Source organism: Setaria italica, chromosome VIII, assembly GCF_000263155.2.
Source record: "Setaria italica strain Yugu1 chromosome VIII, Setaria_italica_v2.0, whole genome shotgun sequence".
Lineage (NCBI taxonomy): Eukaryota > Viridiplantae > Streptophyta > Magnoliopsida > Poales > Poaceae > Setaria > Setaria italica.
Genome location: NC_028457.1, coordinates 37355977 through 37383488, shown reverse-complemented (window position 1 = coordinate 37383488; position 27512 = coordinate 37355977). Strand labels below are relative to the sequence as shown.

General features: G+C 46.5%; 4 protein-coding genes across 4 annotated transcripts; 3 read left to right on the top strand and 1 right to left on the bottom strand.

Moving 5' to 3' along the window:
- Positions 1-1899: 1899 nt before the first annotated feature.
- Positions 1900-9622, top strand: LOC101760921 (glycerophosphodiester phosphodiesterase GDPDL4). The gene is made up of 9 exons (XM_004979827.3): positions 1900-2182; positions 2599-2892; positions 3323-3438; positions 3519-4017; positions 4203-4241; positions 4344-4634; positions 4781-4920; positions 7035-7521; positions 7857-9622. The coding sequence occupies exons 1-9, from the start codon at positions 2041-2043 to the stop codon at positions 9233-9235; spliced, it is 3387 nt and encodes a 1128-aa protein (XP_004979884.1). The 5' UTR covers positions 1900-2040; the 3' UTR covers positions 9236-9622.
- A 5488-nt stretch (positions 9623-15110) lies between these two features.
- LOC101760503 (leucine-rich repeat extensin-like protein 4) lies at positions 15111-18940 on the top strand. Its single transcript, XM_022829574.1, has 2 exons — positions 15111-17213; positions 18057-18940. Exons 1-2 carry the CDS (start codon positions 15111-15113, stop codon positions 18633-18635), a joined length of 2682 nt encoding a protein of 893 aa, XP_022685309.1. The 3' UTR covers positions 18636-18940.
- A 533-nt stretch (positions 18941-19473) lies between these two features.
- Positions 19474-21322, top strand: LOC101759691 (alkylated DNA repair protein alkB homolog 8). The gene is made up of 4 exons (XM_004979824.2): positions 19474-19737; positions 20107-20135; positions 20387-20590; positions 20729-21322. Exons 1-4 carry the CDS (start codon positions 19530-19532, stop codon positions 21050-21052), a joined length of 765 nt encoding a protein of 254 aa, XP_004979881.1. The 5' UTR covers positions 19474-19529; the 3' UTR covers positions 21053-21322.
- Positions 21323-23124: 1802 nt separating this feature from the next.
- LOC101760097 (peptide chain release factor APG3, chloroplastic) lies at positions 23125-27153 on the bottom strand. Its single transcript, XM_004979825.3, has 15 exons — positions 26938-27153; positions 26634-26690; positions 26247-26327; positions 26065-26122; positions 25882-25985; positions 25675-25726; positions 25490-25539; positions 25122-25187; positions 24890-25054; positions 24727-24799; positions 24514-24646; positions 24186-24243; positions 23834-23881; positions 23602-23685; positions 23125-23504 (listed from the first exon to the last, which is right to left on the bottom strand). Exons 1-15 carry the CDS (start codon positions 27076-27078, stop codon positions 23433-23435), a joined length of 1242 nt encoding a protein of 413 aa, XP_004979882.1. The 5' UTR covers positions 27079-27153; the 3' UTR covers positions 23125-23432.
- Positions 27154-27512: the final 359 nt, after the last annotated feature.

Here is a 27512-nt window from a genome sequence, read left to right as displayed (position 1 = left end):
GGACAGCTTGCGGTTTGAAAGTTTCAAGCATGATTGTTGTTTTGTTCATGCAGACAAGATGTTCGGTGAAATATTTGTGAAAAGTTAGTTTGGCTATTTAATTATCCTGCTGTTATCACAACCTAGTTCACACCCCTCGTGATGCTGCTTCCGAAGAGATATATGCATGAAACACCTTTTCAATTTCTTAAACAAACAAGTGAGAAAAGTCACCTAAACAACAAATCACTGCATACACTAAAATGTTTTAAGCTTATCCCGAGCATCAATGCTAATGTCGAGATTAATTCCTATCCGGGCCGCTGAGCTATTCGATATGGATAGACGGAGGGCAAATGCCGATTCCAAAACGACCACACCGGAGCTTTGCTTTTTGTTAGAGCAGTACCGTAGCTGTCCCTGCCTTGTGCTAGTAGCGGGGAGGGAACAAATTGAGATTACTGTCAGATTAGCAGCCAGAGCTGTAACGGAAAGGATCATATGGCTCTGTTCGCTTCAATTTATCAGCCACCAAATAGTATTTTTCTCTTATAACAAATCAAATCAGCCGTTTCAACTTTTCAGCTGGCTTATTAGTCCAGCCGAACAGTTTCGCGAGACCCCCACAGCCCCACCACTTTCGAGCGAATCAGCCGCAGCTGAATGCGAGAAAGTGCGCCGCGCTTTCCAACTGCCTGGCACCACCGCACCATGGCTTCCCAGTTTCAGACTTTCTTTTTGTTTTTTTGTTTGAGATGAGCTTCAGACTTCCAGCACTCCTATATAAGTCAAAAAGGAGCTGAACCGCAAAACAGTATATATAACCAGCCTAACCTGTTTTTGCTAAATTTCATATCCCAAATTTTGAAATTTACACGCTGCATACATCGACAATTCCGATTCAGTGCAAGTGAAAACTTACCTTTAGTCCCGGTTGGATAGGTTTAAATCTCTCTAAAAGCTATTCGGCATAAATTTTTTGAGTTACTCCCGGTTGGTGTTACCAACCAGGACTAAAAAATTTCGAAAAAATAAAAAAAGGAGCCACGCACCGAGCGCCCGCCTCGGCTCCACCCGCACCTCCGCTCCCCCTCCCCCCCACCCGCATCTGCCCGCTGCCTCCCGCATCCGCCCGCGCCTCCGCTCGCCTACCCGCCTCCCGCATCCGCCCGCCGCCCGCGCCCGCCTCCCTCCGCATGCGGCCGCTCGCTCGTGCCTCCGCTCGCCCCGTGCGCCTGCCCTGCCCTCGCCCCGTTGCCGCTCCTCACTCCCAGTGAGGGGCGAGCAGAGGGGGAAGGGGAGGGGGCGGGGGCGGCGCAAAGGAGAGGAGGAGAGGGAGAAGTTAAGATAAGTTTGAGTAGGACGCGCGTGTGGAGAGAAATAAAGGGGGGGCATGGGGGACATTTTGTCCTAGTTGGATCCACCAACCGGGATAAAAGGGAGGGGTTTTTTTTATCCCGGTTGGAATTTCCAACCGAGATAAAGGGGGGACGTCCGTGCTAACTCTTTTCAACCGGGACTAAAGCCCCTCTTGTCGGTGTCTTTCGGTGCCTCATTTTTTACTCGGGACTAAATCCACTTTAGTCACGGGTCCAATGTTAACCGCGATAAAAGAGGTTGGATGGAAGGTCAGTTCTCTACTTAATGTTGTGTTAGAGGCAATAGAGCAGCCTGTTTTTTTTTCTTTGACCGGATAATGATTTCAAGCCTTTGCTAACGACCATTTCGAGCACTGTCAGCAGTAGAAAACGACCAAAAGACTAAACAAAAGAGGCAGGAACCACGGGGCCAAATGCGCCACCTTGCTGCGCGCTGACATGTGGGGCCGGCGTTGAACGCGGCCGCGCCTACGGAGGCCGTGCGCAGCTGCTTTACATGCTCCCTGCCAAGAAAACAACAGGCGCATTCCGAATTCCCGTGCTCTGCAGTCTGCACACTGCACTGCTTAGAGCTTGTCTCTCCTCTCTCTTCCATCTGTCTCTTCTTGTCATTTGTCAAGCCCCGCCGCTGCTCCTCAATCCTACCCGTGCGCCGCGGGTAGGTTCTGGAAGCTCTCCGGAGATGAGGAGGGGTAGAGGACATGGAGGAGGAGGGGTGTCCGCGTCCCTCGCCGCGCTGCTGTGCTGCGGCTGCGTCATGGTCCTCGCCGGTGCAGCCGCCGCGCAGGGCCCCTGGCTTCCCTACGCGTACAAAACCCTAAGTGGTAAGGATCAGCCACCCGCAGCTTTCTGCAAGCTAGCGTGTCTGTCGCCTGCTCTGCTTCGCTTCGTGCTCTTGTTAACATGGGAGATGAGGTTCGTGCTTCCGTGGGTTCTGTACGGCAGCCAGCGAAGCCGATGGGGAATTTGTGGGTGCTTGTTCTAGAGGCGGAGAGGCCACCCCCTTTTGCTGAGGATTATAGGAAGTTTTCTCTCAACCTTAGTGGTTACACGAAGCGGAGTGCTACAGCAAGTCAGCAACCACCTTTTTTTTGGGTGGGGGTTTCAAATTTGTTTCGTTCGAGTATAAAAAAAAAATCTTGTTTCGTTCATTCGTGTGGTCAATCCTTGTCAAATTGATTGGGTGATGGTTTGAGCTGATATTCTCTAACGGGAATAATCATGTGCATTTGTCGTGCAGGTGATGCTCCACGAGTTGTGGCCAAAGGCGGGTTCTCAGGAGTGTTTCCCGACTCCAGCTCAGATGCCTACTCCTTTACGTTGATGGCCAGCGCAGCCGGTACAACTCTGTGGTGTGACGTCCAGCTGACAAAGGATGGCGTGGGAGTCTGCCTTCGGGACATTAACATGGATAATTGCACCAACGTCGCCCAAGCTTACCCTGCGAGAAAGCGGACCTATGTCATCGATGGCGTGCGGAAAAATGGATGGTTTGCTCTGGACTTTACCAAGGATGAGCTTCAGTCTGTTATTTGTGAGTATAACAATATCATTGCAAACATTTCACTATAGACCAATTGGATTCCGTAAAGCTCTGTACATCTCAGACGTGTAGTAAGTACAAACTAATAATAATTGGGTATACGCATTAGCAGTCTTTACTCTTTAGTAGTATTTTTCCCTCACAAAGAAAAAGACTAAGTAAGCGCAGACATGCCCCTGGACACACCACCAAGGTCATGAATCTTGAAACAATGTAACGTATTATGATTTTCGTTGTGTTTAGTTTTATTTTATTATTTTTAATTAGTTTCACATTATGGGCTTCCTTTTTCTCTCAAGTTGTGTGTACTCATTACTCAAGCATTTGTGCTTTTAGTGCCTTATAAATACTTGCTGAAAGTGTGATGATGTAATGATGTAAGCTTCTTTACTCTTAACTGATTATCTACTATTTTGAGCAGTAACACAAGCAATTTGGTCTCGCACCTACAGTTTCGATTCTGTCGGGTATTCTATCCTCTCTGTCACAGACTTGCTGTCCATTGTCAAGCAGCCTTCTGTTTGGTTGAATGTTCAGGTTGAGTATTGTCCTTGTAACTTGGAATTTGTTGTTGCTAGTGCTACCTTCAAAAGCTTATTTCTATTTCATGTGTGTAGCATGACACCTTCTACAAAGAACATGGTTTGAACATGAGGAACTACATATTTTCCATCCAAAAGCGTGTATCTGTGGATTATATCTCGTCACCTGAACTTGGCTTCCTCCAAAATATATCTGGAACAGTTCGTGGCAAGACAAAGCTTGTGTTTAGCTTTCTTGATAAATCCCTCTTGGATCATTCTATAAACCGAACATATGGTTCACTTTTGAGTAACCTAACGCTTATTAAGTCTATTGCATTTGGCATAATGGTCCCGAAGACATACATTTGGCCAGTGACAAAGGATAACTATCTACAGCCGTCCACATCAATTGTCGCCGAAGCCCACAATGCAGGGCTGGAAATATATGCCTCTGATTTTGCAAATGATAGAATTATTCCCTATAACTACAGTTATGATCCATTGGCAGAATACCTAAACTTTATCAGCGATGGTGGCTTCTCTGTTGATGGTGTATTGTCAGAACACCCTTTTACTGCATCAGAGGCTATTGGTAAGTTACTAAGTACATGTTAAAGACTCAACTATAATACTATAGATTGGAATTGCAGAGTGCAAAATAATCTTACCGCACTTTAAGATATGGTTGTGCTCATTGTGGAAATTTTCTTAGGATGATATTTGTGAACAAATAAGCAACATGCTCATTTTAATGCCTTTGAATCTCCTCATCTGCAGGTTGCTTGGCTAGTCTGAATTCAAGTAAGACTGATCATGGTATGTCTCATCTCGGTGTAAGACCTACCTTAGTAGTTTTACCATGATGGTTGAATGTATTCTATTAAAACTCAGTTTAATTGTTGTAGTGTTTTTATACAGGGGAACCTTTAGTTATCTCGCATAATGGTGCTAGTGGAGATTATCCAGACTGTACGGACCTGGCCTACCATAGTGCAATTAATGATGGCGCAGATGTCATTGATTGTCCTGTTCAAGTGACAAGTGATGGAGTTCTTATGTGCATGAGTTCCATTAACCTGCTTGATACCACGAATGTGCAGGGAACAACTTTCAGCTCTCGTAGTTCTGTTGTTCCAGAAATTCAGGCTACAGCAGGAATCTTCACATTCAACCTTACTTGGGATGACATTAATAGTAGCACCTTAAAACGTGAGTTTCTTTTGTATCATTATGTAGATAAATTGTTGTTGTTGTTTTCTACCTAAAGTAAATGGCAAATAACATTATAGATGCAAGAATGGCTTACAAAAAAGCACAACTCATTAGTAGCCTTTTGACTTGCTCTTTTCCTACAGCCAAAATATCTTCCCCAGTGAGTGATTATTATCTTGTAAGGAACCCAAGGTACACAAATCAAGGGAAGTTTCTGAAGTTATCTGACTTTCTAGCAATCGGAATGGATACAGATTTGTCTGGTGTCATGATCATCATTGAGGTGATAACTTTTGCTTGAAGTTTTGGTTATTTTGATATGACCCATAGGGTTAATCTTTATAATTTACTAGTCCATCAACCCGTGCTCCCGCACGGGTTAATATTTTTAGAAGCTATTGTATTTGAAAATTATTTACAAATTAAACTCCTAGCTAATAATCAAAATTGATTACCAACTACTCTCTTATTTTTTCAATACGTCAACATAATACTTATATAGATATGTACCTATCTTTATCCAATTGTGATTGATTTTTAATTAATAATTACTCTATGCACTTTTTCATCCATATTCATACTTTTTCCATTTTGTATCGCACCTCCAATCCTCCATACATTATGTTTAGCATACAAATCAATATTTTTCATCGATTCCTCACGTACATGTATAAATGGTCTAAATGGTGACACTCATCGTGTGTATATACTTTAACTTAGTATTTTTTATATTAATAATGACATAAATAGGTAATTTAGAATCATATATTAGTTTATTTTTGACATTTATGTATGATGCACATGAATATAATTAGATTAAAATTTAGATGTTTAATTTAGGTTATTTTTAAAAACAACTTACTTGGGTAATATAGATAAAATTTTAGAATGACATTTTAATTTATGCTTTATAATGATATGTATTAGTAAATTGGATGAAGATTATGGGATTACTTTAGATTATTTTTTATAATAGCTGAGCTCAGTAATTTAGATATAGGTTTAGAGCTCCTTTTTTAATATTTTCACAATGATAGTGGTGGGTAACTTTTTAGAAAATATAATAGATCAATGGCTATGATTATTAGATTTTACAGGATTGGTGTTTGATGTTTTTGATTTTTATGAGAATTTGTCTCTTTTTTTTCTAGCTTGTCTGATGGGAACTAATGCGGAGTCTCCAATGGAAAAAAAAATGGGACTACATTGCTAAAAAAATATTACCATAAGCTACCTCTCGTTTGTTAAATATTCAAACACAATAGATATATATACTTATTATCTTCATCCAATTGTGATAGATTTAGTTAGTAATTACTCTATAATATTTTCATTCACATTTATAATCTTTAACTTTTCCCTTTGCATCGCAGGTATGCGCTTGAATTTGTTTAATGAACCCTAAGTTTGTGATACAATTTTAACATAGAAATCTATATTCTCATCACTTTCTCTATATCTTTATAAATGGTGACACATCATGTGTGTAGACCTTAATTATTATATCATATACCAATAGTGCAAGATTTAGACGATTTAGAATCATATATTGTTGTATATTTTAATTAAGGTTATTTGATTCAAACATAGGGTTATCATGTTATTTTTAATAATGGTATGTGTGGGTAATATAGATGCAAGTTTTTAAGTAATAGCGGTGGGCAATTTGGTTGCAAATTAGGGGGTTATTTTAAATATTATTTATAATGGCATAAGTGGGTAATTTTGATGAAGATTAGGGGGTTACTTATTTTATTTTATATAATGGCAGAGGTGGGTAATTTATATATAGATTTAGGGGGTTATTTTAGGCTATTTTCATAATGGCATAGGTGGGTAATTTTTTAGAAAACACAATAGATTTAATGGCTATGATGATTTGAATCTATCGATCAATGGTCGGATGTTTTGCTTTTTTGTGAGAATTTCTAGGATTTCTCTCTTTTTCTAGAGTGTCCACCTAGGAATCCTAGGTGGCTTTACCTGGAGGCTTCAAAAGGAGCCTCCAATTAGTAATAGTAAGATACCTGAATTTTATATCACTATTATGAGTATGTGACAGTCAAAAGTTTACCAGATAGTAAACTTTCAATATCTTCAAGAATAATCAATATAATTTATTTTAACGAAGAGCTCATGATCTGTTTTTATTTTTTATATTTGTAAATGGTATAGCTTAATTGCTTAACTGTTGTCATCTCGATGAGTTCTATATCTATTATAGACACACTGAACTTGTACTTGTATAGGCCTCTGGGATTAGATAATGGAAAGACACTATTTCTTTCTCATGGCCTACCACATATTCTATTCAGCTTTGCATATGACAAATACCTTGACTTATCTCAAATAAGTACAGTTCTTTATTCATATATCATTCTATCTTTTGTACTGCAGAATGCTGCATTTGTGGCAAAGTCATTAGGAATTGACATAGTTGATTCTGTAAATGCTGCCTTAAGTGCTGCTGGTTACGATAATCAGACTACCAAGCAAGTTCTGATCCAGTCGAAAGATAGTGCTGTTCTTGTCAAACTGAAGCAGCAGAAAACAAAATGCAAGCTTGTTTACACTCTCCCCTTAGGCATTGGGGATGCTTCTACTTCCTCATTAGAAGCCATGAAGAACTTTGCTAATGCTGTAGTTGTTGATAGGAAATCTGTTTTTACCTTAAGTCGAGCTTTTGCGATCCGACAGAACAGTCTTGTGAAACATCTACAGTCAGCAGGGCTAGCTGTGTACGCACAGGTGTTCCGGAATGAGTTTGTATCCCAACCGTTGGACTTCTTTGCAGATGAAACTGTTGAGATCAATTACTATGTTCAATCATTTAATCTGTCAGGCATCATAACTGACTTCCCGAAGACAGTCAGAAGATACAAAAGTAAGTCTCGTTTGTCATCTACATATATAGTGGGTCGTGATTTTACTGCTTGCATCTACAGGCTATGATGGAAAATAGCATGGGAACATAGCTAGTTGTGCTTAGGCCATTTTTAAAGCCTTCGTAATGGTGGTGCCATTTTCCACTCCATTGTCATGTAGCTTGTGCGATATCAAAATTTCGAGTTATGATCCCACATTCACCCTGCTTTTGCCATAAGATTAGGGAGGTGATTATTCACATTCTTTCGTAGGGTTAATCTATTATAGTATTTAATTAGTAGCTGCATTATTTACTCTCCTGTTTCTGACATTTGCATACTCCTGTATTGGCAGAAATGCCCGACTACATGCAGAGCATTGACGTTGGCTCCCTTTACCAGTTACTTCAACCCTTCAAAGCCCAGCCGCCATCTTTGCCGCCAATGCCGACACTGAATGCTTCAAGCGTGGAGGAGCCACCGCTTCCTCCTGTTGCGTCAAGGAAGAGAGATCTTTTACGGTACACAAACACAAGACTACCTTCTCTTGCTATGGGGGTTGGCATTGGTATGTTCGTTTTGCTTCTGGTTCTTGCTGCCATCTTTGCAACAAAAAGACTCAAGATTCGTAAGGCCAGAAAAATGAGGGAGAAATTCTTCAAGCGAAACCGCGGGTTGCTGCTTCGACAACTAGTAGACAAGGACATTGCCGAAAGGATGATCTTCAGCTTGGAAGAGCTCGAAAAGGCAACAAATAAGTTTGATGAGGCTCGCATCCTGGGCGGCGGAGGGCACGGCACGGTGTACAAAGGCATACTGTCAAACCAGCGTGTTGTTGCCATTAAAGTGTCAAGGCTTGTAGTTCAAAGAGAGATCGATGAATTCATAAACGAAGTTGCCATCCTTTCGCAAATAAACCATAGAAATGTAGTGAAGCTTTTTGGGTGTTGCCTTGAGACAGAAGTTCCATTGTTGGTCTACGAGTTCGTTCCAAATGGCACACTTTACGACCACCTTCATGTTGACAACCCTCAAAGACCACTGACATGGAAAGATCGGCTGCGTATCGCCTCTGAAGTTGCCAGTTCTCTCGCCTATCTTCACTCAGCTGCTTCGACATCGGTTGTGCACAGGGACATCAAGACATCCAACATACTACTTGATGATCGATTGACAGCCAAGGTTTCGGACTTCGGTGCCTCGAGAGGCATCGCAATCGATCAATCGGGAGTGACAACCGGCATACAAGGAACATTCGGCTATTTGGATCCCGAGTACTACTACACAAGGCGATTGACCGATAAAAGTGATGTCTACAGCTACGGCGTCATGCTTGTTGAACTTCTAACAAGAACGAAAATTATGTACATTTCGCCTGAAGGTGTGAGCCTCGTGGCACACTTTGTCACGTCCCTGGATCAAGGTGAGCTCAATGAGATACTAGATGAGCAGGTCATCGAAGAAGGAGAAGAGGAGGGCAAACAAGTGGCAGAAATAGCAGCAATGTGCTTGAGGATGAAGGGAGAAGACAGGCCAACCATGCGGAGCGTGGAGATGAGGCTTCAAGGGCTGCTGGGTTCAGAGATTAACACTTCAGTGATTGGAGAGGGTCATGTGAATGGACTCAACGGCCTAACATTTCAAGGAGGAAATGCCAATGCCGGCGACAACTACTGCAGTAGACGGTACAGCATCGAGGAAGAGATCTTAGTTTCTGCGAGCTTGGAGCGCTGATCCTCACGCCACATTCTCATCCAACAGCAAAGCTATCTACTCCTATACGATGCAGTAGTAGTACCAGTACTCACTCCTCAGCCAATTGACTGCTGGCTTTCATCCCACTTGTGTCATCCTAAAATTATTCGTGCACTCCTCAAATTAGCTTCAGATATTAGCATTAGGTTATTCTAAGCTACCTCCCATGTTTTGAACCAAGGACCTGATTTTGAACCAAGGACCTGATTTTGGCCATTGTGACGAGGGAGGGAGGGAGGGAGCTTTCCTCATCTCTTAGTGAGAGTTGAGATAGAGATATTCTTGATGCGGGACTCTGGATGCGTTAGGGATGACCATGGTGTGGTTACGTTGGTTTCGGGATGGAGATCATACTAGTTTTTATCAGCTGCATAGTTAATCACCACCTTTCTCCATAGATTTCTTTTAGCTCCTGCGATACTGTTTGTGAAGACTGAAGATGTTTTTTTTTTCAAAAAATTTGAAGACTGAAGATGTGACTCGAGGCCCTTTAGAGCATAGGTTCTCCACAGAACAAACTCTGAACAACGGCACTACTACTTCTACTACTACACAGCATTCCCAAAGAAACACGCCGAAGGCGCTAACACAAGGAACAACAACATCAGAAAGCAAATCCTTAATCTTGTCATCAATTCATCACGACTACAACAAGCATCTGGTCATTCATCAGCCTGAATCCCAACAGTAATGCTGTGCTTCCTATGACATTCTGAACGACGGACCAGATGTGGTTGTCAGTGCTACTGTATATCCGACAAATATTCAGACAGCCAACAAACCAAGCCTGCGAACTGCGGCGCCCTCCCTGAACCACCGCTTCGCTTCCCACGGTGGTCCACCCATGCGGGCTGTAGGGCCGTCGAACCTAAACTCAACTGACAGCTGGGTCAGAAACCTTTGGAGGTGAAGCATGATAGACTAGTTCTTCATGCACGATCTCAAAGTCAGAAATCTGACTGAAAATTTCAAGTTTTTCTCAGGATGTATGCCTACCAAACCCATGAGTAGTTGAGTAGTAGTAAGAGTTAACTATGCATCAACGGAAAGATCCTTCACTTCTACGCATGCAGAGTTCTCACCAGTTACCTGGTTACCTCGCTGTGCACAAAACAGAGAACTGCTGGTTGACTTTGAATCGGTAATTTTGTTGAGGCCTCCCACAGCTTTCCTCTGAATTGATGAATATCCTTGGAAAAGAATTATCTTCGATTGCGTTATCGGTTGCTTCGCTCTCATTGCCCGGCGGCCGCCGCCTGTGCTAATTTTCAGGCTGTAGGGCCGTCGAACCTGAGTCTCCAACTGATAGATACGAAGGCGAAGGACATCTTTCAAAAATAAAAAAGAAGGCGAAGGACGACAGAATTCTTCAAGCACGATCCTGAGGTCAGAAATTTGACTGAATTTTTCTAAGTTTTCTGTCGAAGTACGTGTGGATACACGTAAAGATCTTTCATGTCTACACACGCAGGTAGCCAGATATACTAGTTAATCATGCATTTTGAAGATGATCTTATCATTAGCTTCGTTATTTTGTTTGTCGCAGAGGCCGTCATGGTTGACTTTGGATTGGCCAACGGTCCTGCCCAGCTACCGCGCGCGCGCCGCCATAGCCCATAAGATGGCACTGCACACACGCTTGCCATTTCAGAGGAACAGAGCCATCTGCTACGAGCGATGCGCAGCCCCGTCGTGCCGCTGCTGCCGACGTCGATGTGCCGTACCCGTTCGGCACCACGTACGGCTGCCACCGGACGGGCTTCAAGGTCACCTGCGACCGCTCGTACCAGCCGCCCAGGCTCTTCCTCCAGAGCGACGGCCCGGAGATGCTCGCGATCTCCATCCGGAACAGCACGGTGCGCGTCCGCGCCACGGCCTGGTCCTTCGCCGCGGGCAACAACAGCCGTCAAGATGTCGCTTCTCTCCTCCGGGAACGCCGCCGGGCTGGTGATCCCGGGCGTCCTGGAACTGGACGCTCAACAAGTCGTCGTGCGCGACGGCGGCGAAGCGGTCGGACTACGGCTGTGTCAGCAGGAACAGCGAGTGCCTCAACTCCACGAGGAGCCTCCCTTTTCAGATACAAAAGAGTTTTAGTTTTATCCAAAGTCAAAGCGACAACATCAATCTCAAGCAATTGCGTAAAGCAACTTCATCAACCTTTGAGACATTGCGTGTAACGTGTCTCGTAGTAAGTAAGAAAACTAAAAGAAACATTGCATCTGCAGTATCGTAAAACAATTATGCTTTTTTTAAAAGGATTTAATGTTGGTGCAAGCGAATTGATCTGGGGGGCTAGAGTATGTCGTTCTGGGCTCGGAAAGAACTAGGCTCCGTTTCCTCGCCAGCTGTTAGCTAGGCCAGTTTCTCTACTGCCACCTGGAGGACAAGCCCAGGTCCAGGTGACTAGGTGAGTAGCCAGCCCATCAAAGGTCTCCTCAAAAATTCCATCGGCTGAATCAAATTCAACGCAGCAAATTACACTCCCTGCGGTGCGGTCTCTGGAAAAGAAATCAAGTAAAAATCTCTGGAACAGTTGCCGTACTTGAAGCAAAGCAAAGCACTTGAAGCAAGTACTTGAAGCAACATGTAGTTCCACTTCCACTAATAGCTACTGACAACAAGTGCTTGAAGCAAAGCAAGAACTTGAATGTGGCACGGAAGGGTGGAAGATCAAAAAAATATCATATCTCGACAAGCAGTGTGCATTGCATGCCTTTTGGAAATTTGGATCGATGGCTATGCAAATTGCTGCCATTAGCTCTCAAATAAACATGTCATTAAGATGAAGCACAATGATTAGAAGACAAATTAACTCTCCAAGCAGACCTGCATGGCGAGGCCGACGTCCAGTCAGCGGGTAGAAAGCTTCTAGAAATGTGACGGCGCTTATTAGTCCCTACGATTAAGATGCTGACGGAGGAAGCAGCAGGAGGAGGCACAGATAATGTTAAGCTCTATGAGGCTACCAAACCTCAACCTTGAGCGAAAAGTTCAGTTCGTTCATGATGACTCTCATGCCCGATTGCTCTCATCATCGATCCGTAGTGCATGTGGGAACTCTTGCATGGTGTCTGATCCCATAACACATTTTACTTTGTTATAAGTACGTGATGTGTGGTGAGGTGATAGCACACGCTTTGATCGACATAGATATTGCTCTACCGTATGTACTGTGACATTTACAGAGTGGTGGTTGAAAGTTTGAATTCGTTCGTTGATGATGAGATGAAAAGGAAAAGCATGCATAATCAAATCACACAAACCAACTCAATTTACTCCAAGAAATGAAATCGTAAGGCTTTGCCTCGGTTTAATCATCAATATTACAATTAATATACTTAGCAACAAGATGCTAATTCAGGCTTTTCCTACATGAACAGATCAGCAAACCACGTTCGTTTTTTGTTTTAATTAAAACAAAAAACAAAGAAGCAATCAAAACAAGGGTGTGCATGGGAAAAAAATTGGGTGGGACGGTTCACATACTCATTCCGTGCAGCCCGTCCCCTGATGCCTGACGTGTCGCCACCAGGAGGGGCAATCCACGATCCGCAGCTCAGGCTCTCATTTCAACAGCAAAAGCTCGCAGCTCGGGCTCGGCTCCCTCCAATGCGCAGCTCAGAGCGGCGGCTCCAGACTACTCCACCAGATTCGGAGGAGGACGGAGGAAGCGGGGGAAAACGCGCGTGACGTGTGCCCGCGTCGTATGAGCCACGCTGCCATCGCGACGATGACCAGGATGGCAGCCGAGGAGATGGGACGGGCCTCCGCCTCTGCGGCCATGGCGGAGGCGGCGCCAGCGCAGGCGGGGTCGAGGTGGGCACGGGTGTGGCTGCCCTCGCTCCGCTGGATCCCCACCTCCACCGACCGCATCATCGCGGCCGAGAAGCAGCTCCTCTCCATAGTTACGACCCGCCCCCCAAGGCCCTGGTCACTTAGTGTGGATTTAGTACATTGCAATTAGGCATGTGCTAGCTAGTTGAGCGACTGGTTGTCAGTTCATCTGCAATCCAGCTCGGCTAAGATTAAGGTCCTTCACTCCTTCTGAACGTTGAGCTCGAAGCTGATACTCTGGAACAGGGCAATTGCCTCCCCTTTCATGAAGACTGATTGGACTGTTGCAGCAGTTTCACTTTCGTCACAGTTATCAACTGTTAGTGCTCTAGCTAACTGCATTGTTATGAATTCTACTAACTGAATGTTGGGGACTCTGAATAGAAACTTGTCCGTGTTCTAAAAAAATCACAATTTTGTTGCTGTGGAATCCCTTGGGTCGTAGTCACTTAATGTGGATTTTGATGGTTTTGTCCTGTGCTGAGTAAGGAATTTTGCTCAGTGGCTTGAGATCATACAACCACATGGTGTAAGACTTTGTTTTAGGGTAAATGAGCAAATTCAATTAAATTATCGAGTGCTGTAGTGGTTCTGTAGCGCATTAGAAAAAATGTAGCAGCTTTTGGTTATCGGTGGACCAAGAGTGTTGGGTGGTGGGATGATTGAAAGATTGTGATATTATTTTTATGATATGGTATAAAGCACTGATTCTACCTGATGGGTAATCTATCCATTCTTTTTCACATTTCAGATTTTACTCAAGCTTGCAGGTTTACTTAAAATGTATCGGTCGATCGATATTGTTTTTACTCTGAAATTTTATGTTCTCGTTTTGTTGTGACTGAATTTTTTTCTTGAGCACAGCAGACGTAGAGAGTGGACTGTGGAGATCTAGTTGATTTCACCGATGCAGTGAATCGTGGTGAACTGGTGGTAATACATTTATAATGCACATGGGCATTAGAGTATATGTCGGTTTATTTCCTCCTGTTGATTGGCTCGCGCTGCTAGAGCCTTTTGGAAGCTGCAGAGGAAGAGAAAGAGAGAAATATCCAACTGCCCAAAGAGGTCCTCGACGAGATCGAGCTCACCACCTAGTTGGAAGTCATGTGCTTGGAGCAATCCAGACTCCATAGTGTAAATGTTTGATATTGTAATTTATACTTTGTTGTAATCACAGATGTACAGAGATTATTTGTTGACAGTATCAAGTGTCCATGTATGATATGTGCAATGATATGTAGATGGCTTGACATGATCAATGTATCACCTTCTCTTTTGATATGAAATATATACGGATATTTCAAATTCTGGAATGTGATGGGTATGTTAAAAAATGATCTTTGTCATGGAAGAATTCTCTGTCATGATCAATGCCGTATTTGCATGTGTTGAATGTTTTAAAGTGTGAATCTGGTTCAATGATCCCCTTTGGTTCAGTAATCGATGGCGGCACGGCTCGTACGACGCGGGCACACGTCACGCGCATCTTCCCCCTCTTCCTCCATCCTCCTCTGAATCTGGTAGAGTAGTCTGGAGCTGTCGCTCTGAGCTGCGCATTGGAGGGAGCCAAGTCCGAGCTACGAGCTTTTGCTGTTGAAACGAAAGCTTGAGCTGCGGATCGTGGATTGCCTCCTGGTGGCGACGCGTTCGGGCATCCGGGGATGGGCCGCACGGAATAGGTATGCGGACCGTCCCCACCAATTTTTTTCCCGTGCGTGTGCGTGGCTCCCCCATGCATGCATGGCAGGAGAAACATCCGGCGCTCGGCACGACCGCATGCAAGAAACAGACCAAACCAAGCGAGCAAGCAGAGGCGTGGCCATGCATGGCCGGAGACGACGAGAAACACCCGGCCGCTCCCACGACCGCCTGCACCTACCTAGCGGCCACGAACGCATCGGTCCCGTCGATGCCGCGCGGCCAGCCACCGCCCGCCACCGCTCCTCCATAAAAGTCACCATGGCGACGGTGTCCCATCGCTCAAACCTCCCTCACCGCCCCTCCTCCCCCCCCTCCCATGGGCCCTCCTCTCCGGCTCCGCCTCCTCCCCAGCAATGGCCGCCTCACGGCGGCTTTGCTCCTCCTGGCCGCTTGCCTGTCCGCCTGCAGCGTGCAGGCGGTGACAAGCGCGGAGGCCTCCTACATCGCGCACCGCCAGCTCGTGGCCATGAAGGAGGCCGGCGGCGGCGAGTCCGGCGACCTCCCGCCGGACTTCGAGTTCGACGACCGCGTCGGCGCCAACTTCCCCAACCCGCGCCTCCGCCGCGCCTACATCGCGCTCCAGGCCTGGCGCCGCGCCTTCTACTCCGACCCCAAGGGCTACACCTCCAACTGGGTCGGCAACGACGTGTGCTCCTACAACGGCGTCATCTGCACCGAGGCCCTCGACGACCCCAAGCTCACCGTCGTCGCCGGCATCGACCTCAACGGCGCCGACATCGCCGGCTACCTGCCGCCCGAGCTCGGCCTCCTCACCGACCTCGCCTTCTTCCACATCAACACCAACCGCTTCTGCGGCATCATCCCCAAGAGCATGTCCCGCCTCTCCATCCTCCACGAGTTCGACGCCAGCAACAACCGCTTCGTGGGGCCCTTCCCCTTCGTCTGCCTCGAGATGGCCTCGCTCAAGTACCTCGACATCAGGTTCAACGAATTCGAGGGCGAGCTCCCGCCGGGGCTCTTCGACAAGGACCTCGACGCCATCTTCGTCAACACCAACCGCTTCGTCGGACACATTCCGGAGAACCTCGGCAACTCGACGGCGTCGGTGGTCGTCGTCGCCAACAACGGGCTGACCGGGTGCATCCCCAAGAGCATCGGGAGGATGGCGAGGACGCTGGACGAGATCAACTTCCTCAACAACAGGCTCGACGGCTGCCTGCCGCTGGAGATGGGGATGCTGCAGAACACCACCGTCATCGACGTCAGCGGCAACGTCCTCGTCGGGACCCTGCCGGAGCAGCTCTCCAACGTCACCAAGCTCGAGCAGTTCGACTGCTCCAGGAACGTCTTCACCGGCATCGTGCACGAGGCCATCTGCGAGCTCCCGGCGCTTCAGAACTTCAGCTTCGCCTCCAACTTCTTCAACTCGGAGGCGGCGCCGTGCATGCCGTCGGAGAAGGCGAGGGTCAGCCTTGACGACAGGGACAACTGCCTCGGCGCGCTCCGCCCGGCACAGAAGACCACGCTGCAGTGCGCGCCAGTGCTCGCGAGGCCCGTCGACTGCAGCAAGAACGTCTGCGCCGGATACCCGGGGAAGCCGGCGGGTCCGCCATCGCTGCCGGGGAAGCCACCCATGGTCAAGGTGCCTCCGACGCCCACGACGCCGACGCCGACGCCTACGCCCACGACGCCGGCGCCTCACCAGCCGGGTCCGCCCGTAAAATCACCGAACACACCATCACCACAGGGTCCATCGCCAAGCCCGGCCCCGGCCGCGCCTGCCGTACCCGTCAAGTCGCCGCCGGCACCGCAGCAAGCTGCTCCGCCGCCGCCCAACTCCGCCTGGCTCCCGGTGACACCCGAGCGCCCCAAGGCGTCGCCACCACAGGCACAGCCTCCGGCGCCAGCCAAGTCTACTCCGCCGTCGACTCCAGGAAGCTCACCCCCGGCGAAATCCACCCCGCCTCCTGCACCAGTAAGCTATCCCCCAGCGACGCCGGCGAAATCCACCCCGCCTCCTGCTCCAGTAAGCTCGCCCCCGGCGACGCCGGCGAAATCCACTCCGCCTCCGGCACCAGTAAGCTCGCCCCCGGCGACTCCGGCGAAATCCACTCCGCCGCCGGCACCTGTGGCGTCACAGCCACCACCCGCCAAGTCTCCTCCGGCAGCACCGGTCGCGTCACCACCCCCGCCCGTGAAGTCTCCCCCATCACCAGCGGCGCCAGTGGCCTCGCCACCACCTCCGGAGAAATCGCCTCCTCCGCCGGCACCGGTGGCCTCATCGCCCCCGCCCGTCAAATCGCCTCCTCCGCCGGCACCGGTGGCCTCACCACCACCGCCCGTCAAATCGCCTCCTCCGCCCGCGCCGGTGGCTTCGCCGCCACCGCCCGTAAAATCGCCTCCTCCACCGGCACCAGTGGCCTCTCCACCTCCCCCGGTGAAGTCTCCGCCACCACCCGCTCCGGTGAGCTCGCCTACTCCTCCGGAGAAATCTCCACCAGCTCCAGCTCCAGTGAAATCTCCACCGGGACCTCCATTTAAGTCTCCGGAAACGCCTTCTGATCACTCTGCGCCACCTGAATCAACTCCAAGCGAACCACCTTCAACTCCGGAGAAGCCACAAGCACCGCCATCTCCGGTAGAGGCGGTAACTCCACCATCCGAGTCTTACACACCGGAAGAACCAGCTAGCTCACCACCTCAGCCGCCGAAGTCGTCGACACCACCGACACCGGTGACCTCATCACCTCCTCCAGTGGTGAAGTCTTCACCACCACCAGCTCCAGAGGTAGTGAAGTCTTCACCGCCACCCGCACCGGTCAGTTCACCGCCGACTACGCCTAAGGCATCGGCTCCACCGGCTCCGGTGAGCTCGCCACCTCCTCAAGAGAAGACTTCACCACCTGCGCCGGCCACATCACCTCCGCATCCTCCTGTGAGCTCACCGCCTCCTGCGGTGAAGTCTTCGCCACCACCTGCGCCCGTCAGCTCGCCACCGCCTGCGCCTAAGGCATCACCTCCACCCGCTCCTGTGAGCTCACCACCTCCTGTAGTGAAATCTTCGCCACCACCTGCGCCGGTCAGCTCACCGCCGCCACCTGCGCCTAAGGCATCGCCTCCACCTGCTCCTGTGAGCTCTCCACCTCCTGTGGTGAAGTCCTCGCCACCGCCAGCACCAGTCAGCTCGCCACCTCCTGCGCCTAAGGCATCACCTCCACCAACTCCGGTGAGCACACCGCCTCCTGAGGTGAAGTCCTCGCCGCCACCTGCGCCGGTCAGCTCACCACCACCTGCACCAAAGGCATCACCCCCACCTGCTCCTGTGAGCTCACCGCCTCCCGTGGTGAAGTCCTCCCCACCGCCTGCACCGGTCAGCTCACCACCGCCTGCGCCTAAGGCATCGCCTCCACCTGCTCCTGTGAGCTCACCACCACCTCCGGTCAAGTCACCACCTCCACCTGCCCCAGTGAGCTCACCTCCTCCCCCAGTGATGTCTCCACCGCCACCGGCACCAGTGAGCTCACCACCACCACCAGTAAAGTCGCCGCCACCTCCAGCACCAGTGAGCTCACCACCACCTCCAGTGAAGTCTCCTCCTCCACCGGCACCGGTTAGCTCTCCACCACCTCCGGAGAAATCTCCTCCTCCACCGGCACCGGTTAGCTCTCCACCACCAGTGAAGCCATCGTCGCCGCCACCAGCTCCAGTAAGCTCACCACCTCCAGTGGTCGCCTCACCCCCGCCGAAGCAAGAAGAGGTAACATCATCACCACCACCGGCGGAATTCCTACCTCCGCCGTCATTCAACGACGTCATCCTCCCACCCATCATGGCCAACAAGTACGCATCACCACCGCCCCCTCAGTTCCAAGGGTATTAAAGCTCCATGAAGAGATCGATGGCAACAAGTGATTGGAACAGCATATAAGCAGATCGCAAGCACATACCACACAGCTACATGTGTAACCCTGCTTCTGGCGCCAATGTGCTAGCGTACTTTTGTAAGAACCTGCTCATTTTTGTTCCTATGATGCAAGTGCTATGCGTGATCATCTAACTACGTGAGGCGACAAGGTGTAAGCGACATGCCTTGTACTATCCTTTTAATTTTATATTTCAGAAAAAGAGGAATGTTTTCCTGAAAAGAAAAAGAGTACGAGATGATGAAGGAACAAAGTTACAAGTTTTTTTTTTATTTTCTTTAGTTTGTATTGTTCATATATTGGTAAAATGATGTATATGATCCATGGATGATGGCTATTTCTTGCAATTTTAAATTATCTGGTCCTTGTTAATTGAACTTTTGGAGAATGCATGTACTTTGATTCTTATTATTTGTGTTGGAATTGACTACCATATGTTCAAATCAACTCTCTGTTTTCCTTTATTTGTGTTTAGTCAGCTCAAGATGAATTGTCATTGCTATGAAAACTGAAAATATGTGTCAATTTGCCATGGAAACTATGAAAAGCTTCACTTTTACATGGCTCACTTGACATTCCCTGAAATGAAAAGAGAAATCAGATTTTTGTTTTTGAGACCTAAAAGAGAAATCAGATGCGAGCGAAGAAAAACAAACTTGACATTTTAAGCTTGGGCCTGGAACAGCTCCTGAGAATCCAAGCTTGGGCCTGCCTTGGGTCCAGTAGATTAGAGGGAAAGGTTCTACGTCGAAGGCGGGATGTTGCATATTACGTAAACCCTTGCGGAAGACGGCATCTGCATTCGTCGTGCTGTACGGCGGCTGGCGCGAGGGTAACCGGTGAAGAACCACATGGCCGGCGGCGGCGACGATTCCGTCTGCCGGGCCGCGCTCCGGGAGGCCTTCGGCGACTCGTCGGACAGCGAGTCCGACGCGCCGGCCGGCTCCGGCCGCGGGCGGTGGAGGTGGGAGGCGGTGGCGGGGGTAAGGGGGTTGTGGCTCTGCGCCGCCTTCCTCTCCGCCGACGAGCAGGCGCGCCTCCTCGCCGCGATCCAGCGGGGTGAGTCCTTGGTCACCGCGACCTCCTTATTGTGGGTACAACCAAAAGATTGGATCTTTAGCTTTGTGTTTGGGACTAGCTTGATTTCTGTCTTCAACTTTAGAGGGGGATTATTTGGTAATGCTCGATCTGTATCCTTGATGCTTATTGAATTCAAGGCTTGCTTAGAGCAACTGCTTAGCAAAATGGCGATTACTGCATTGTATGTCCAGACCAATTTAACAGTACTTAGCTCTTGACTTGCTTAAGAATCTTTTTACATCTCCCAATTGAACAGTACCAAACTGCAATGAAAATGAAACTCAGTTCTAGTTCCTTGTTGCTCAACAAAAGACTAACTGTTGGCCATTGCCCATTTTCTTTTTGCAGAAGGGTGGTTCATTGATGCAAATAACCAAGTAAGGTTTTTTCCCCCCTCTTCATCTTGTCAGGATGTGCCTAATGTGCGATAGCAGCTGGTCAGCACGATTTCAATAGATGATACATATGTCTCACTAGTGTCATAAAGACAGTTTGATTTGTATGTACAAGGCCTCCTAAAGTAACGAAACTATAGCTATTCTGTTTTTCAACAAATATGAAGAATTTGCATGCTCATCTGTTGTTTTGTATGTTGAAATCCTTTTTGCTCCTTTCTCTTTCTGTTTAGGCTATGAGATTTGGTGATCTCCCTTCATGGGCTGTCGAACTTTCCACCCTCATTCGTGAAGCTATTTGTGTTGGTGATGTCAATGTTGGTGTTAGCGCAGAGATGGCAAATGAGGATGAAGATGCATGTCCTCTGCCATCAGATTTGTTGTGGAGGGAACCATTTTTTGATCAAATGATTGGAAACAGATACAACCCAGGTGAGGTACGAGACTTTTTATTCTTCTGAATAATTTGGACTGCTGGCTCTGTTTCATGTTCCCAAACAAATGTGGGCATTAAAGAAATAGATGCATTCTTTTACCAATCCAGTCAAACACAGCGCTTCTGTTGTTGAATCTAGGGTATCTGCGCCCATGTTGATCTGATGCGCTTTGATGATGGAATCGCAATAGTCTCCCTCGAATCAGCTTGCGTCATGCACTTCAGCCAAGCAGAACCAACAGGCACAGCCTTGGACACCCTGAGGCAAGGGGATGGTGAGCCTAGAAAGTTCCCCGTTTACCTGAACCCAGGCTCCCTTGTTGTGATGTCAGGAGATGCAAGATACCTCTGGAAGCATGAGATCAACCGCAAACCAGGTGCGCAGCTGTGGGATGGCAGGGAACTTGAGCAGCATAGAAGAACTTCTGTTACACTGAGAAAACTCTTGGCTTCTCCAAGCTGAAGTGCACAATGACACTTGAAGACAGTGAACAATAGATTTCTCCCAATTTTTGCAGTCTGATGAGGCAGATTTTACTGTTACAGAGTCATCATTGTTGAACCTAAATGACTCACACTGTTGTGTAATATTAGCAGTTAGAACTCGGGTGACATTACAATCATTTCTCAGGAGATATCACCGAATATTGTAATGTAAATGCCATTTGTAAAGACAACCAGCATGGATTCGGAGGACTATTGTTGAATGCTTCTGAGTTCAGTTCAAAACTTAGCATTGGTTTGTTTACAGTTGCAGTGCAAGCCATCATGGTATGTGCATGCACCTCATGACTGCATAATATATTTCAGAGACACATTGTAAGCAGATATAAGACTTACATTCTCAAACAAACATTCCACATGAGTTTGTAGTTATGGCTCACAACTCACAATCAACCCAACTGATCCTAATTAATTATAAGTACCATGCCCCATGAGTCAACCAGGGTTAGGCACATGAAGAGATCCATATCAGGACAGTAACAACATTTGGCAGAACAATCATTGGCAGTGGCAAATATTGAAAAATATGGGTGATGGAGGCAGGCATCAATGGCATGACAACCCTGAACTGTTGTAGCTTGATAGAAATAGCACCACATACAGTTCCATGTTCAGCAAGAAACCAGAGCAGCTTAATGACATATTAAATGAAAAGTAAACAATTATTTCCATAGATCAGAAAAAAAACACACCTTATAAGTCTTCAAAAATTAGTGAAACTACTTCCCATACAAGTAATTCTTACAAAATCAGTAGCACTGTCCAGGAAGACACATGATGACCTGAAATACAGCAGCACAAAGCAAATCTCTTTGGCATTGGGGAACAGCAACTAACCGGTTTATGCCGAAAGTTAGTGTTCCCAGCTGCAACATTTTGTTAACATGGATGCTCATCTAGCCCCTTTCTTCAAGAAATCACACCACCACTCCAAGTTTCTATTTTTTGCAAACTACAAGCATGAACTGCTGCATAAAAGTGCAAAGTTTGTACTACTGACACTATCCTGGTAAAACTGGGACAAGAGTCTAGACTGATGTTCCATTCAAAGTTTGCTGCTGCGAGGGGTATGTGGGAGACTACGGCGGCGGCAGGTGGGTCGGAGGAGGAGCCCAGGGGGCGGCCAGAGGAGACGACGGACCCGGCAGTCCAAACTGGGGGCCGATTTGCAAAATATTCGGATTACGATTAATAGTCGCGATCCAATATAGAGGGCTATTTGAAAATACCCGGGGGTATTTTGCGCAATATCGGATCGCGATTATTGATCAGGATCCAAAATAGGGGGCTGCATGAAAATATCCGAGGGCGGTTTTGCAAAAGACCGATCGCGATCCTGGTGGCCACTTTGCAAATATTCCGCGCCGGCGAGGTCGCGCCGCCGCGTCCTCCGCCGCTGCCCCGCCCGCGCTCCCATCCGTCGAGAAAGCTCACGACCGCCGCCTCCGTCCCCGTGGGCGCCAGCGACGACGAACAACCACGTCTCCTCCGGCTCCGCGAGGTGGCGCCCGCGCGCGCACGGCGGCGACGATGAGTAAGAGCAACCGATGAGCAATGCTCGGCGTCGCCGGCCAGGCACTCGCCCACGGAGCCGTAGCGGCGGCAGCGGGATCGTCGGGGAGGAGCGTGAACGGGAGGTGGCTGCCGCCGTCAGAGAATGCAGCGGCGAGCAGGGACTTGGCAGCAGCCATGGCGGCAGCTGCCGGTGCTGTTCGCCGACATGCCGGTGTTTATGAAGTCTTCAGACCTTTGCTAAGCTAAGAGTCTCTTACTCTCCTACTCTCAAACCGAGTTTGTCCATTTTGTACGGTGAGCTGAATTATCTTTGAATCCCAAAAACAGAGCTGTGAATTTGTTAACCGGAACGGGCGACATTCTTGGATTATGATACAGGGAAGAGACTGTAGAATTAGTCATCTACTTAGCCTGGCACATGGGTACAACTATCTTCATAAAAAGATATTTGCATTTGTTTTACGTATTTAAACCAAAGGAGGAACCGGAAATAAGCGATGTAGAAAAATGTACCCATTCAGAACACAAGAATTTTTTTCACACGAACAGCATATTTGAAGTATATTGAATTATGAAAACCGGAGCAGTCGAATTGTACAAGCATGTCTATTTTCTACCACTCAAAAACCTGCCACCAGCAGGGAAGCTGAGATGCATTGCTATGTTCTGTCACATTAGTCATGACCATGATCATGAACTACTGAAAAAATGTGCCTATGTGGAGTTTTGTCGGATTTCTTCATCTACAGCTTATACACCAATTTTCATCCGTTTAAACACACCATCAGTTTGATGACCTATTTCTCAGGGGCCAATTCCGCAAATCATACCTTCGCCACGCCCACAGAACTGGCCATTTCCTCCAAGAGCTCCTGCTGCTCCAATGTAGCACAAGACTGTAGATGTTTTGATGACAAATGAAATCTTTAATCATTAGCGCTGTAATAGTTGCATGTTGCCAAGTTTACCAAGTTTAGTTCTCATGTATTCTACCTGAACAGCCGATTCAATGTCTCCTAAAAGGAAGCTAGTCAGTTCAAAATTCATCTTCAACCGATGGTCTGTCACTCGGTTGTCCTGTGAGCAAAAGACCTCAAATTTAATGAAAGGAAAGAATAGGAAGAGCTCCTTCCAAAAAGAACAGAAAGAGAGAAGAAGAGACAACATTAACATATGCTTAAGTGGCATTGCACCGACAGAAAACAACATAAATATGCCCTGCTACCTTGTAATTGTACGTCCTTATCTTCTCAGATCGAGCACCAGTACCAACCTTCAATTGAACAGGTAATAGTAATTTCAAACAGAGGGGAATACAAAATTTGACAAAAAGGTTGACTCTATTTCCTACACAAATTAAATAAAAAACTACTCATCATAGTAGAATTAGTCATATAAAGATTTTGTTTAGTGAATTTCAACTGTATATTACACTGTTATGTAAATGAATACTACACTGCTACTCTGTATTCAGTTTGAGCATTTATCATCCACAAGACAGATTTTTGTTGCCTTCAGTTGGATGTTACAGTTATGATATTTGAAAGATATGGTTCTAAAACGAATTGAGAACTTACCTGCAATTTTCTCTGGTTTCTTATTGACTCTTGTTGCTCCCTTAATTTTATCTCGTAGCTGTAAGGTTTATGATAGATAAATATGAGGATCAGAATAAAATTACACAAGAATGAGCATATGCCATAGCACAATATATCATTTGGCAACAACAAATTCACTCTATTTTGAGTTAAGAGCATTTCTTCTCCCAAAAACTAGAATTTACACTGCAATTATGGCCCTATTGTCAAAGAACATTCTCAGAAGCAAAACAACTGAGATAAATAGGGAAAATATGGACAACAGTAACTCAGTTTTGATATCTACAAAATAGCTAGAGGAACTTACAGTTTTGCTCGCAACAATTGAAATGCCCGCTCCCTGTTTTGAAGTTGTGATCTCTCTTCTGTACAGAATATACGTATTCCCGTAGGTTTGTGAATAAGATCAACAGCCGTTTCCACCTTGTTAACATTCTGCCCTGCATTGGTTGAAATATTAGAGGATGCTCAGTTTTAAGGGCGCACTGCAAAAATCCCAGTACTCTGTTGATGATATTACCTCCAGCTCCACCAGATCTTGCCGTTTTAAGCTCAATATCTTTTGGATCAATAACCACATCAACTTCATCAGCCTACTATGCCATTGAACCAAGGGGATTAGGCATCTCAAAATATGAGGGAATTCATGTCATAAAACCTCATGCAAAAAGCCAATAGTTCACCTCTGGCATAATAGCTACAGTTGCTGTTGACGTATGAACACGTCCCATAGTCTCTGTCTGAGGAACACGCTGAACACGGTGCACGCCTGACTCAAACTTCAATTTACTATAGACTTGTTTTCCCTTGACCTCCATCACATATGTCTTGTATCCACCCATCTCTGCCTGAAAGGTTCAGCATGTGAGCAGCATATTGTTATTCAATAATGAGGTTAAGGTTGCAAGTACATACTTCCGAGCAAGAAACCGGCTTGAACTTCCAATTATTCCGCTCACAATATCTCTGATACATGCGTACCTACAGAAAGCAATTAACATATTTAATTGTGGAAAATGTGTGAAAATTGTAGATATGATGCAGAAGTGTATAATTCGGAAGCATAACTGCTATAACAATACTAAAATGAACTATGATGAGCTTATGTTCCCAAAAAACCAAAATCCTTTTTGCACATTCTTATCCTTTAGATTATTGTCTACAGAAAATATCATCTTGTGCTTGACAAGCTCTAGTACTATATTATTTGAACAAAATGAAAAAAACAGATGTAGCTCATTTGCTAAACTGTAATCGATTTGCACAAATTATCATCTACCTACAAGGTCACCAGCCCAAATTCCAGCTTCATCACCACCAGCGCCTGCTCTTACTGCATAAATGAAGAAAACACAGTTCTTAGTTCCAAAATGTGAAAAGAAAAAAAAAACTAAAACAAAAGGATTTTGAAAACTCATGATATACTGGATAGCCAGTTCTAATGTACAACTGAGCACTGGAGAGGTACCTTCAAGTAAGATGTTGCGTGCATCTAGAGGATCGCTGGGAATCAGTAGTAACTAACAAGAACAAGATGAGAGCAGTTAGAGGCACTTCAACATGTTTAATGTATGCTCTCCAACAAAAACAGAAGCTGACACTCCATAGTGAATGAAATTAGACATATTGTCTAGAATTTATGTAACTATCAAGCAGTGTATCATATTGTATTCACCTTCAATTTTTCCTCAAGCTCTGCAAGCTGGTTAGATAGAGCCTCTAGCTCTGAAGCTATCATCTCAGCCATATCAGGGTCCTCTTCATTCTCCTTTTCCAAAGCTACCATGTTGGCAAGTAAAAAGAGCATGTGAGTGTATAGTACTTTGTCAAGGTACCAGAAACACAGTGGCATACCAACCTTTTGTCTCTTCGAGGTTCCTCTCACAATCCTTAAACTGCCTGTATGTAGTCACAACCTAAATGTTTTGGCAAAAAAAAAATTAGAGCAATGTAAAATCTAACAATTGATAAACTCACATCTCACTGTAATTGGGTAGACACCAAAAGCAAACTAAATTCCATCATGAGTAAGCTGAATACCTGATCCAGTTCAGCAACAGACTGCGCAAGTTTTTGGTACTCGCTAGGATCTGAGACAATGTCAGGATCTGCTAACCTAACCTGAAGTAGATACTCGCGCATCAGATTTGAGTGTTTGCTAAATAATCATCAAATGAGATCAAAGTTAATCCAAAATTTTGCCATATCATTGTCACAGCATTGCAGTCTACATTGCCTACAGTGTGTATTGCTTTTCTCCAATGGCAAGATCAGAAGTTCAGAACTTGTTTAGTACAGTATATTGAAGCACAATTTTACTTAGAACCATAAGAAGATGGAATGGACACAAAATCCCTTAGGTAGTTCGTTATTTGAAAAAGGCTAAAATAAAAAAATAAATGTTGACTCTGAACAGCAGAACCATACCGACATTTCTTTCCAGGCCTTCTCCGCAGAATCCAGCTTCGCTATGAGATACGGCTCCTGCACGAAGCATGTGAACGGAATTCTCATAACGCTATGACATAAACAACTGATTCAGCTCGGATGCGAAAGCTAGGATTTTTAGAGTCCGAACCACACGACGTTCAGAGTGAACAAAATTCAGAGTAACTGACAACCGCGGCCGTTTTTGACAAAACAATTCGAAATGGCCAGTTCACAGCTCCTCTCTGTTTCCAAGAATTGGCCAGGGAATGGAGCCGGTGTGGTGGAGAAGGAAGGTTCTTACCGCCATGCAGACCACGGAGGAGGAGGGCCGCCTGCGCCGCCTGCCGTGGAAGAGAGGAAGGCCGGAGAAGGTCGGAGCAGCGCGAGCGGCGGGGCCGCAGCGGGGAGGGGCCCTGAAGAAGCCGGCGAGGAAGGCCTCCATGGTGGTGAGGCGGGGGAGGAGGAGGAGGAGGAGCACGAGAGGTGGGGATGCAAAGCAGCAGCAGCAGCTGAGGATAGAAAGAACTGAAGAAGCTGCAGAGCGTCTTTGCTTGTTCAGTTGCCTCGTCAAGATTCGTGCAGGCAGTAGTCCATATCGGAGGGCCAATGGCTGCTAGTTTGCACAAAGAAAAAAGGAAATCTTTTTTTAACAAAAAAAATTGGCTAAGAACTCACTGAAATTTATTTATTTTCCTTCTAGGAACTTTAGGTAAAGGTGCAAGTCTTTTTACTTTAATATTAAGAGAAATAGATATGAGTTTCAATTTCGAAAAAAAGACATGAGTTTCAACACCTGCACGTTCAAAAACTGCTTACGACATAAATCAGATGTAGAAGCGGGCAGCAAGATTTCATATGATTCATTTCATATCTTTG